General features: G+C 36.2%; 1 protein-coding gene across 1 annotated transcript in view; it reads left to right on the top strand.

The window, feature by feature from the left end:
* Nucleotides 1-13,966, top strand: part of WDR35 (WD repeat domain 35) — a 59,354-nt gene that overhangs the window by 16,809 nt on the left and 28,579 nt on the right. Inside the window, exons 9-12 of the mRNA XM_081255091.1 lie at nucleotides 1,542-1,667; nucleotides 4,470-4,655; nucleotides 7,860-7,920; nucleotides 13,547-13,691. Of these exons, the coding sequence (XP_081111217.1) occupies nucleotides 1,542-1,667; nucleotides 4,470-4,655; nucleotides 7,860-7,920; nucleotides 13,547-13,691 (518 nt within the window). The remainder of the gene's footprint in view (nucleotides 1-1,541; nucleotides 1,668-4,469; nucleotides 4,656-7,859; nucleotides 7,921-13,546; nucleotides 13,692-13,966) is intronic.

Genomic DNA, 13,966 nt, shown 5'->3' on the forward strand with positions numbered 1-13,966 from the left:
TACAGTGTTCTTTCCCTGCTGCTGCCACTGCCTGGCATGTTTCGCAGAGTTAGAAGATGGCCTTATTCTCCTCCTAGTATGGGCTGTCAGTACCAAGAGTGATGTTGTGAGACCCTGCTTTTTCCTTCTGGTTTCGTACAGGCAGCAGGACAGATAGAGTGGACCCTCCTAGGTTACAACCTTTTTTTTCCCCCATGGGTTTCCCTGGCAAAGTGGAGTTTAATATATTAAATTTGATTTTAGCTCATATCTGCTTAAGAACGAGGGATACCAGTATAATTTATTAAAATTCTTAGGATTATACTGTTTTGTCAAATAAACATAGGTTAAAAATGTTTTCTTTCTTTGTCCACATTAAAAAAGTCTTGTATTCATTTATTCATTTGCTAATGTAGCCATTAACTATACTGTTAGTATATGAAGAAATTCATTTGAAGGCATGATACATTTATTTACTTGATATTTTTTTGAGTACTTGTTTACCAAGGAATCTATTAAGGGATAGGGAAATAAATGTGAATATGATAAAGTCAGTGCTCTCAAGTAGCTCATTGTCTAAATTCTCTGGAACCATAGAGGAAGGGGAGAAGGCAGGAAGTGATATTTAAGTTGTTTCTTGACGGGTGAATAGGAGTACTCCTGGAGGGCAAGGAATAGTAGGATGAGGGAGTCTTGGGGAAAAGGAAAGGAGGATTTCAGGCAGAAGAGATATTATATGGGCCAAAGGAATGGAGGCACAGTAATTCCGTCATGAGGAGAACAGTAATTACAGCTAACTCGTAAGGTATTGAGCCACAGAGTTTTGGGCAAGTGGGGAAAGTCACTGTATACTATTCTAGAGAATGTACTGGTGGGGAGCTATTGATTTTTAAAAATCATTAAACATTTTTTAAAAGCAGAGTGGGACATGATTAGATATGTCTTCTAGAATGATAATCATGGCAGGTGAGTGGAGATTGAATTGGAAGGGCAGGAATGAGAAAAGAGACAAAAGGTAAAAATTGCAGTTAGGAGGCTGTCCCCATAGTTCAGTCAAGAAAGAAGGCAGTTGTAGTGGAGGATAGAAAGGAGTGAAAACAAAACGCTTGGCATCTGGTTGGTTGGCTGTTGGGGGTGGGATGGGGCACGAACGAGAGGCAAGACTTTAAGGATTGAGTTTATTACTCCAAAATTTCATTGATTCTAAGAAGCGCAATTCTTTACAACCCTAAATTGGGATGCATCTTAAAATCAAAAGTTGTCCTATTTTTTAGCTAGCAGTGTGTTTTTCTTTCCTAAGTTGTACATAGAAATAAAGATGTGTATTTAAATCTCTGGCATCTTAGATTTGCCGAAATTTGATACTGAATTCTTTGGCTATAGTTTGTAAATTTCTCCTCTCATATGTTTGCTTTACATTATAAAAATTGAAGGGAAATGATTTGAAGTTTGTAGCAACCTTTGATAAAATAATTTTTGTACCACTTTTGATCTCTGTGAAGTGATTGGTGGTATTTTATTTAATTGTGATACTTTAGGTTAAATATAATTACTTTTTTCAGCATCTGGGTACTTTGAAGTTTCCTGGAAAGCAGTTGTCTGCACTGTCTTGGGAAGGAGGTGGACTGAAAATTGCACTAGCTGTTGATTCTTTTATATATTTTGCAAATATTCGACCCGATTATAAGGTGAGTATTAAGAGCAGTTGTAAAAAAAAAAGATGTTTTTTATGATATAATTTTGGTACAGCTGAAGGTATAATGTGTGTTTCTTGCATATATTCATAGCCACATTGTTTTAGAAACCAGTTGAAAGGAGGCTTTTTTCAGTGTGAAGGCCTTAGAACTGGTAAATGTTCCTGGAATACTATATTTAATTAGTAAAATGACTCCAACAGTGTCAGGGTCTCAGCAGGAAACAGATGGCACAAAGGAGTAACTGAAGAGAGACTGAGGAAGGGTTTATTACAGAGGGATGAGCAGAGTTAGGGGGACCAGAAAGGGATGACAAAGCAAGCACCCAGAGACTAGCAACAGTGGGCAAGAGAAGGAAGTATTGTTCCTGGAACCCACGAGCTCTGTGGCTACGCAAGAGGGGCTGCCCCATAGGGGCACAGCCACTGCTAGCTGGCCGGGCAGAGACAGCCTTGGGGAGTAAATAATTCAGCCCATCTCACCACCTGCTGGTGCCTTCTGTTGGCCAAGCCCAACTGGAAAGCAGAAGGCAAGGTAGTCCTGGTAATGGATTTCATAGAAGTCAGCCTCCAGGGCACGGAGCAGGGCAGAGAAGGGCGGAGAATGGATCAGAAGGGGAAAACGAGACTAAGCAGCATAATGACTAATCAGTATTTTACCTTAAATTTAACATTTGACCCATAACAAGCTGTGAAGTATGAGACTGAGCTGGTAAACTACTAAGAATAGTTGTTGTGAGAAGACTTATATATCTGATTTTTAAAGGTCAAGCACCTTGGAGAAATGACTGATTCTAGGACTAGGGCAGGGAAAATGCAAGATAAGCCTGGAGCATCTTATAGTGCCAGAAAGTAAGGAAGTGCTCAAAAAACAAAAGGATGGGGTACGCCAAAGGGACAAGGGAGCCAGCCTGAGAGAGCTCGCAGTGGCCAAGGCTGGAACAATTGGAGCAACAAAATAAGTGATGTAACGTTGGATTGTAACCCAAATCATACAATAAATGTCCATGAGTACAAACGGATATCAATAAATTATTTAAATAAACAAATGGGGGAGAAGAAACAAATCTTCCTTACAGAAGTGTTCTAATTTACTAGACACCACCCTGCCAGCAGGTGGAGCAAAGTCCCCTACCTCGTTCCCCCAACTTGAGTGTGGGCTGCGTTTAGTGACTTATTTCCAAAGAGCGGAGTATGGAAAAAAAGGGGGAAAAGAGAAAGTGACTTTCCAGTGGAGAAACCTGGAGAATACCACCTTGTCCAGGCGCTCGAGGTTAGCAGCATCCGTGACGTCACATGGCTATCACTACCCCCTGATGTGATGTGATGAGAAGAGGTCTTCACCTGTGGGGTGATCTTCCTAAAAACTGGTAACCCCAGTCTAAGCCTGAGAAAAACATCAGACTAACATGAATTGAGGCACATTCTACATACTACCTGACCAGGACTCCTCCACACTGTCAAGGTCGTCAAAAACCTGGAAAGACTGAGAAACCATCATAGCCCAGAGGAGCCTAAGGAGACATGACGACTAAATATAATACTGTGTTCCAAAGGGCATTCTGGATTAGAAAAAGGATATTAGGGAAAAGCGAATGAAGTCCAAATTGAGTTTGGAGTTCTGTTAATAGTAACGCATCAGTGTTGGTTTCTTAGTTGTGACATTACTGTGTTATTACTGTGGTAATAATGTAAGATGTTAACAACAGAGGAGAATGAGTAAAGGGTATAGGGAACACTGTATTCGTTTTGCAACTTTTGTATAAATCTAAAATTATTTTACAGTTCAAAAGTTTATCTTAGGAAGTCATCACCATATTACTTTGAATAGTAAACACTGGAGACTTCCCTGGTGGTCCAGTGGTTGGGACTCTGTGCTTCCACTGTGGCAGGGCGTGGGTTCGATCCCTGGTTGGGGAACTGGGATCTCACATGCCCCACAGCACGGCCCCTCCCCCCGCAAAAAAGAAGAGTCAACACAGTGTTGATAATGTAGACACTGAATATTGATTTATTCAAAATTACGTATAAATTCGTTGGGAGAGGGGAAGCTCTAGGTTCTGTAATCAATCCACATGTGATATGGAAATCAATGCCAAAACAGCTACAGCTAAAATAGTTGTAAATGGCTACCCCAAGGAGGAAATTAGGCAGGGGGGGTCCTGCATTTTGTGTTTGTGTTAAATAAGCCATGTAGAATTATTTGACTATAAACTATGTGCATATGTTACTCTGATAAAAACAAATATTAAAAAAACGTGGATGGGAGAAAAAAGGCAAAGCCGCTATTTCTGAATTTTGGCTTCAGGACTCAGAATTGAACTTTGGCAGGGATCTCTCTTGCTGTTGTCCCCCAAGCAGCTGTTATTGACTATTGAAAAATCTGAAATTTTCACCACTGAAGCTTAAATCTTACAAATTAAAATAAGGAAAGTTAAACCAAATTTATTTTTGTGGTACATTTTTTTAAAACTGTCTTTATTACTTTTAGATTTGTTATTTTAGTGAGAAAAGAGATTAAGCTGAATATTCAGTCCTTCTCTCTTCCATTTCTAAAGAATTTAATTTGTCAGCCCCGATAAACCACGTATCTGCAGTATTTTTAGAGGAAAAATATAAAAAGATAATAATATGACATTCCCAATGTTAATTGCTTGCTTTTTCTCTCTCTCTTTCTCCCTTCCTTCCTTCCTTCCTTCCTTCCTTCCTTCCTTCCTTCCTTCCTTCCTTCCTTCCTCTCTCTCTCTCTTCCCTCCCTCCTTCTGTTCCCTCCCTTTCCTTCTTCCTTTTTTCCTAGTGGGGTTATTGCTCAAACACTGTAGTTTATGCTTATACCAGACCTGATCGTCCAGAGTACTGTGTTATATTTTGGGATACAAAAAACAACGAGAAATATGTTAAGTATGTGAAGAGTCTCATTTCTATTACTACTTGTGGAGATTTCTGCATTTTGGCTACAAAAGCTGATGAAAATCATCCTCAGGTAGGTGTTCCTTGATATCTTAAAACTTAGATGGGTTAACTACTTGGCGGAATCGGGCTACAGTTCTCTGTCTTCTCAAGCATGGCCTCTGTACTGGCAGGTACAGCAAAGTATTGGGTCTATTGGCCATGTCTGTCTAGACCTCTGTTTGGAAAGTTATATGACTCCATTGGTTCTGTGTCCCCTGATTCTTTTCTCCAATTAGTTAATCCATTGGCAGTTTATATTGACCAGTACTGAATCTTTTTGTCTCTGAAATATATTTAAAATGCCACAATTCTTTTCCAATCTCAAATTCCATAAGTAGAAATGAATAACCAGATGTCTAGTACAAATGCTAAAGAAATTACGTAACAATGGCCATTTATAACAATTTGGGTAGCTTTGACATTCAGAAATGTACTTTTATGTGGACTTATATTGCTTTAAAAGACAATGTCTCATAACATACAATAAATAATATAAATAATGCCCTTTTAAAAAGTCTGCTAACCATTTAAATATTTGCAGAAGTATGCAAAGTTTTCAAAAAAGGACTACCAATGTCTTTGGCTGTGTCATAACTTATTTCATCCCATTAAAAAGGATAGAATTTTTAGTTTAAGGCGGCCATTTGAACAGCCACATTTGGCTCTGTTCTCTCCTGAAACTGACTGAAACAACAGGAAAGGTATTTTTTAAGAAGCTATAAGCCCATAGGGATCAGAAAGGGAGAGGAGAGAGCAACATAATTTTGGAGTTTAGAGAGTAGGGAGATTAGTGGTAATGACCTTAGCAGACCAAGAAAATGGAACCCTCAGCCATCAGTGGAGAAAGGAAAGAAGCAACGAGTTTACATCACAGAATCCCAGAAACACAGGACTTGGTGGTGGTACCCGGTAGGAAAAGGAAGTGAACAGAAAAGCGATTTGCAAGTACCAGAGATTATGCAGGCAGGAGAATACTTTGGGAAAAAGAAAAAGGGTCATAGAAAGGAGCAGATTTCTAGGTCCCCTCCCCCTACTGAGCCTGTGGACAGCTGCCCTTTTAACCATGAGGGAGACTGGTTTACCCTCCAGAGAGGATACGGAGTCCCTGCACTGAAGGGCACCAAACACAGGGAAGGGTGGAGGAGCTCTTGCTGAAAACAGGGCAGTTAAATTAATGTTACCGCAGTCTTCATTTCCCACTTGGTTCCAGAACAGATTTCATGGGATCGGGTAGCATAATGGCATTTGACTTGTCAACCTCAATACTTTGGAGAATTGCTTTCACAATTCTGAGGGAAAATGATTTCCCACCTTGAATTCCATACCTTAGGCAAACTATTCATTAAATATGAGGGTGGAATAAAGACATTTTTAGATGTACGACATCACCAAAAATTTACCTTCTGAGCTTTCTTAACTTAGGAAGTTACTTTGGGATATGGTTTGCCAAAACGAAGAATAAACTAAGAAAGAGGAAGAAACAAGGTAACCTGACAACAGTGGTGTGGAGTGGTACCAGCTGGCAGTTGTGCACATGCCTAGGGAGTGAGTCATCACATGAGAGCAGCCCAGGTGGCTCCAAAAGAAATTCAAGATGAAATTAGTAGAATAGTTAATGTGGTTGACCTCCTGAGGGGAGACATAGATAACTGGGGACTTGAGTTAGTAATAAACACAGAGAAAACCAAGCAAAGAGAAAAAAATAAAGGCAATTATCCACGCCAGGGAAAGCTTTAAAACATGCTTGAGGGCTTCCCTGGTGGTGCAGTGGTTGAGAGTCTGCCTGCCGATGCAGGGGACATGGGTTCGTGCCCCGGTCCGGGAAGATCCCACATGCCGGGGAGCGGCTGGGCCCGTGAGCCATGGCTGCTGAGCCTGCACGTCCGGAGCCTGTGCTCCGCAACGGGAGAGGCCACAACAGTGAGAGGCCCGCGTATAGCAAAAAAAAAAAAAAATGCTTGAAAGGAAAATAAATCATGTTATACTTGCCTCAGCTGTGAATAGCATTTAGCGTCAAAATGATGTATTCACTAGATTTTTTGAAAAATTAAAATTGTTTAAAAATTGAACTATAATAACATTTTAAAACTTAAATTCTGATTTAACAAGACTGTAGTGGAAAGATGGAGTGATGGGAGTGTGCTCCTGTGTAATGGGAGGCTGGGAAGGAGGGGTGAAAGTAATGGTTACATGATGTCCTGAATTGAAACAAAACAGAACAAGAAGTAGCACTGTAAACATGTTACTTACATTTGTGGAGGTAAATAGCAAAAGAAAGAATTACAGGAGCTGAAAGTAATTAGGAAGCAAGAAATGGGAAGTTGGGGGACTTCTATTTTTAGTAAGATGTCTCATTTAAGCTATAAGCATGTGAATAATAAGTATGTAAAACACTTGTATTTTGTGGCAGTAAATAAGCTTGTTTTAAGTAGTGGAAGAGTAAATTATGATATTTTACTGTAATTTTTATCATTTAGTTTACGTTTATGAAATTAAACAAGCTTTACTTGAGATATTGAGAAAAGAAATCATTTAAATAGTACATTGAGAATTGGTTTATTGGAAATTATTATTCTAATCAGGAAAACATCTATGTAAAATATTATTCTTAGTACTAGATATAGAGAAGGTGACTAACAGCAAAAAAATGAAATTATCATTAGAATAATCTGATGTAAAGTGTGCATTATTTTCGATTATTTTTCCTAATATTAATCATTGATAATTGTGTATGTGGTAACCACTGGGCATTTTAAGTTATTTTCATTGGGTTGGGTTATGTCTTTTTCTGAATTAACTGAATTTTTCTGAATTTCTCATGTCATTTATATATTGCTTCAAAGGAGGAGAACAAGATGGAAACATTTGGTGCAACGGTAACAAATTGTTAGCCCTTACATAGCTGGTTATAGGATAAAAATGTTTTTTGAGGTTATAGCTGACCAGGAATTTTAGAAGTATAAAAATGAAAAGTAGCCAGTGTACTTGTGTTTCTTAAATGGTCTCTTAAAAACCAGTGTTCCACTATATTGAGAAATCAGCCTTAGTTTAATTTTAGTTCGTATTTCTTTACTTTTGTGCTGTAGATTATCTTTGCTGTTCTTTGTATTTAATTTTGTCAATTCTTTCCATGTTAGTGATACTTGAAAGAGAGATAAGCATGGTATATTAAGCATTATTTCTTTTACAGGACATAAGCAGGAGTTTTGATACTTTCTGTTTTATTTGTTCACAGTTTGTGCTCGTTCTTTGTAATTCTATTGGCACACCTCTGGATCCCAAATACATTGATCTTGGTAAGGAAATGTTAATATTTACTCCCTCTTTAATCAAGTCTTATTTGTAAACTAATTTTAAAATGTAACAATGGTATTATTAATTAGAACGGTATTCTCTAAAACAAGGATGAACATACTTCCTGGTTTGCCAGGTTCAGGTTCAGTACCAGTCTATGCCTGTTGTCATGGTAAAATTATTAATAATGCCCCATTTCACTCTCAGAAGGATCCTGCTTAATACAATAACTTTTAAGTTCACTCTGTCTAAAATTCACAATAATCTCACGACTGCTATACTGCCATCATTTGCTTTAAATGGGAAATATAATTGTATGAGAATTGGTATCCAGTGTAATGATTAGTATGTAATATACTGAAGATTATAGAAAGGATTCTGCCATGAAACCACTTTTATTATTAATAAACTGCCAAGTACCTCCCTTCCATAAAAAACACTTTAGCTGCTTGTTAAAGTGAGTTTGCCCTGTCCAGATTTTTCTGATGAAATTAGTTTATTAATAGGGACAACTTAAAAAAATTCCTGACCTTTTTGTTTTCGGAAGACATTTGTTTCTTTAGATTTACCCTTCCCTCTATCCAATAGCTATGAAACTAATAAAAAATTCCAAATCTTATTCTTAGTATTTTGTCAAAAATTGTTACCAAATATTTTGTTGCCAATTTCACTATAACTTCCAAAATAATGATTTTCTTTTAAAGTGTATATTAGTTTATTGGATATGGTGTTAAAAAAATAGTAGGTCTCAAAAATTGAAAACCCATTGAATTATTTTCTGAATCTGAGGACTAGTCTTTTTTGTTTTTAAATTTCACATTCAGCCTTAACAATTAAATGTTAAAGTGTGCCTTCTAAGTATTTTGCTAAGGTCTTTGGGTGATACAAGCAAACGTGAAGAATACTTACTGGCCTCAAAGATTTTATACTCTATGTTTAGGGTCTTGGTAACTCACTTTTAAACATTGAAACTTTTCAACTTCTTGTCTTATGTTCAGTGTTAGGTATGTTTATATGTTTCTCTCTCTATATTTATATATGTACATAAATGTTAGTGTTCTTTGTTAATGTTAATATTCCTTAGCTTAAAATTATTATACTTATCACATGAATATCTTCTATTTATTAGAAATATAATAGTCTTAAATCTAAGGGATGAATTCTGTCAGTCTTCAGATTATATGCTTTTTCTTTTAATATCAAAAATATTAACATAATATCATAATGATGATAGGGTTAACCTCAAAGTAATTTTAATCACATGCAGTCTATGTTTTAATAAAGCCAGATGTAAATCCTTTACCTTCATAAAATGGCAAATGCTGGAGGGCATGATTATTTGTATTTTTGAGTCTTGAAACTTTTTTTTTGCGGTCTCACTGGCTGAAATTTTAACAAACAGTTCTTTCACTGGTCTGCAGTAAACTCAGCCAAAAATTCAACATTTTTGCTTCACACATATCCTGTGAAATTCCTTTTTTAAGTTTCTATGCCAAATTTTCATGAGGACTGGAGGCTAAAGCAAAAAAAGTATATAACTGATATTGTTCTAGGAAATGTGATTTGTCATCTGCTCTTCCTGAAAATCTCTAGAGAAACTTTTAAAAAGAACATTATGTATTATTACAGAAGTTTAGTTTGTGAGGTTCTGTTGTACTGTACATGTAAGAGTTAGGTACCATTTTTGGGGCCTCTTCCTTTGAGCCCTCAGTATACCATTGGTGTGCTTCTATCCAGAGTACTTACTCTGCACTGTGATTATTGATTTTCTTATCTACCTTCCCTCCAAGATTTTGAGCTTCTTAAAGATCTAACTATGTTTATTCATTTCTGTATCCCCACTGCCTAACGCTGTGCTTGCCCCATAACAAATGTTTATTGAATGTATGAAAATATTTAAAATAAAATCTATTTATTTAGCAAACCATCAATAGTATATATTGTTTCAGGTACTGTACTAGGTACTGGTAGTGATAAGAAATTAACTCTGACATTTCCTGTAGAATGTCTAAACAGATAATTAAAATATAGTTAGTCTATTGAACAACGACAATTGCTCCCCTGCTGTGTGCTAGGTTTTGTGCTAGGTGCTAGATAAGTAGATATCGTGCATAAGGATGTCAGGGACATTTTTTCTACTCAGAGAAGGTTTCATTTGAGCTGAGTTCTGAAGGATAAGTATTTCTTCAGGTAACATTTTAAGGAGAGGAAACAGCATTTGCAGAGGAATGAAGGCATGAAAAGTGCCTGAAAAGTACCAGGTGCCTGTGCTGCAGCCATTTTGTGGGGAGCACGTAGGAGCTTTCTAATGGTGGCCGGTAGCATTTGCACTAAGTCTTCTATATAGGCCAGAGAGAGGTGATTTGATGAAAACAGTTCAGTGCAATTTCAGTTTACCAGCTCTTTAAAGGGCTGAGAAATAGGTAGAAAAGTGGGGGAACATTACAGATGTAGACATTTATTTCAGGCCTCAGCATTAAAATATTACAAGCAGGTTTTACTTATATGTGAATTCCTAGATTGTCCTAAATTATTTTACATCCTTGCTTAGCTAGTAACTATTACCTATTAGTGTTACAATTTTCAGTTAATGGAAACATAATTACTTTCTTTACAATTTTTTCCCAATGATCTTTCTAGATATTTCAAATTTTTTCTTTCTGGATACTGGATAGTTGAGAAGGATATGGACTGCTTTTTTCCTGGTTATGTTTTTTTCCTAAAATATCCATTCTGTTAAAATTTGGTCTTCTAACTTTTCCCTAGAGGCTTAGTTCTAGCAAACTAAGAACTAAACCACCTGGATGGGATAGATAATAAATAATGATCTAGCATAATTTATGTAGATAGGATTATCTACCCATATGAATTTGCCAAAATTACTGCCATGCTGATTCAAAAGAACATGTTTCATATATATTGTATTTGTTTTTTGTATTGACTAGTGAATTTATATGTCGTTTTATTATAAAAAGCAAAAAATAATAGCAACCACACCTAACAGTTATTAACCCTTAATGAGGAGCAGTCTGCCATAGTGGTTAAGAGCACAGATTCTAGAACCAGATTGACTGTGTTTGTGTCCCAGCTTCTACCGCTTTCTCGCTGTGCAACTTCAGTGAGTTATTTAACCATTCCATCCTTCAGTTTCTTCATCTGCTAAATGGGGGTAATAATAGTTCCTGCCTTACAGGGTAGGTGTGAGTTATGTATGTAATACATTAATTATATATTAATATAATTATGTATCATAACTGTATAATTATATAAAAATGCCTGACATATAATTTAAAAAATTCAATAAATATTGGCATTTAAAATTATTATTATTAAGCATTTATTCTATGCCAGGCACTGTACTACGGTTTATATTTGTTATCTCTCTTAATCCTTAAAGTAGCTCTATAAGGTTGGTGGTATTATTATTATGTTCAATTTACAGTTAGCAAACAGAGGTTCAGAGAGAATAAGTAATTCATCTAAGGCCACAGAGTTAGCAAGTGCCTGTGATATAAATCCAAGAAGTCTGACTTGCTATGAACCACTCACTTTTTAATTTTGAATTAATTAGGCTGATAATAAACTTGTGATTATTTAGGATGTATCAAAAAAAAGGAAACATGAGTATAATTTATAATTGTAGCTAAACATTGGTTAGAAATATGCTTTTATATGCTTAGGAAAAACTATTTTATTAGAAAGCAGTTAAGGTTTGTGAACTTCACATCACACTAAAGGCATAATAGTTACCAGCATCAGAGTACCTATGGTAGAATTTACTGAATATTTAGCAAATGTCTTATGATTTAGTGCAGATGGGATCAGCAAAAGCTCAGCAAAGCCTAGGCCTGGCCTGTTCATTCGTCCCACTCAGGGCTCCCCATGAATCGGGCTCTGCCACCATTCTCAGGACTGCCTTCCAACCAGCTGTTCCCTACAGGAAGCCTTCTCACTCCCTCTAGAGTTTGGTAGTGGTACACATTTTGAATAGAGAAATCTTGACAACTGTAATTAAAAAAAACTTTTTAATATGATTCAACTCTACTGAGTTATTTATTTAGCATATAAAAATTCTTGCGTTTGAATCTCGACTTGTTAATCTGTTCAGTTAACACTACACCATCAATCTAGTTTCTAATTCTTTGTTTAGTTCCTAAGTCTCTTACTGCCCTAAATGTCCTTTATTTGGACTGTGGCAAGAACTCCATAAATGGTAGCTGTTATTAACACTGTTCCTTTATTCTGACTGTATTAATGATTACTTTGTACAGTAGTTTTGAATAGAACAATATGTTTTGTACCACTTTAATTGTGAATTTAGAAATTAGCTACTAAAATGATCTTTTATGAAAGAGTTTTTTGTTTTTCTATATTTTTGTGAATGTGTGTGTTTAATTTTATATTGTTTATTTTGTTTGTGACCTTGGGCAAGTTATTTTACATCTTTAATCCTCTGTTTCTTTATCTGTAAGATGGATTTGATGAGACTACTTCATCAAAGGGTACACAGTAGGAATTTAATTAAATATTCCCTAAGAAATGGAACAGATGAAAAAAATATTTAAGAGACTATATTCCTAAATTAGAAGGAACTTTGGATAATTTCATTTTCTAAATTAATGAGGAAATATAAGACATACGAGATCAGAGGGAAGGATAAAGGCCTGAACCAAGCAGTAATGGTAGTGGGGATGGGAGGAAGGAGTGGGATTTTATTTATCCATTTGGACATTTGGGCTGTTTCTATTTTTTTGACTCTTACGAATGCTGTTATGAATATTTGTGTATGAGTTTTTGTGTAGACATATGTTTTCATTTCTCTTGGGTCTATACCTAGGAGTGGAATTGCTAGGGCATGTGGTAATTCTATTGATATATTTAACATTTTGAAGAACTACCAAGCTGTTTTTCAAAGTGGATGCACCACTTTACATTCCTACCATTTCTCCACATTTTTGCAAATACTCATTATTGTCTGACTTCTTGATTCTAGCCATGCTAGTAGGTGTGAAGTGTTATCTCATTGTGATTTTGATTTGCATTTGCCTGGTGGCTAATAATGTTGAGCATCTTTTCATTTGCTTAGTAGCCATTTGTATATCTTCATTGGAAAAATGTCTGCTCAGATGCTTTGCCCAATTTTAAATTGGGCTATTTGAATTTTTATTATTGAGTTACAAGAGTTCTTTATACATTCTAGATGTAATTCCCTATCATGTATATGCTTTTCAAATATTTTCTTCCATTTGTGGATTGTTTTTTCACTTTTTTGCTGGTGTCCTTTGAAGCACAAATGTTTTGAATTTTGATGAAGTCCAGTTTATCTACTTTTTCTCTTCTTGCTTGTGGTTTTCGTGTCATATTTAAGAAATCATTGCCTAATCCAATGTCACATAGATTTACACATAAGTTTTCTTCTAAGAGTTCTATACTTATGTCTGATTCATTTTGAGTTGATATTTCTGGATGGTCCTACAAACTTTTGACTCTTCTGAGTTCTCAGACTGTTTTTAGGGTATATTGTCTATAAGATGCGAGATTGGACTCAGTGATCACTGAAGTCTTTTGCAGCACATTTTGTGGTTCTGTCTAATTGTAACCTAATTGCCTTAATGTTCTTTTTAATAGTACCATTGTTTGTTACAATGACCAAAACCCATGTGATAGCAGCTTCAAAAGAAGCATTTTATACCTGGCAGTATCGTGTGGCAAAGAAGCTCACAGCATTGGAAATTAATCAGATCACCCGGTCTCGAAAAGAAGGGAGAGAAAGGTATGTCTTCTGATGAACATTTTTTAGTAGCTCAACCATATCACATTTAAATTGGACATAGCTATTTACAAATTGTCATGCTTGAGAACTGTAAATTGTTGATGATGTTGATAGGAGCCAACACTGATGGAGTACTTCTTGTGTGCCAGACACTGGGAAGTCTAGTCAGCACTTGTATTATTCCTGTTTCACAGAGAGGAAACTGAGACACACAGCATAAATTATTTGCCAGAGGTTCCCAGCTGATAAGAGGAGATGGGACACAATGCCAGGTT

The sequence above is a fragment of the Mesoplodon bidens genome (genome assembly GCF_964165515.1).
Source record: "Mesoplodon bidens genome assembly, chromosome: 14".
Lineage (NCBI taxonomy): Eukaryota > Metazoa > Chordata > Mammalia > Artiodactyla > Ziphiidae > Mesoplodon > Mesoplodon bidens.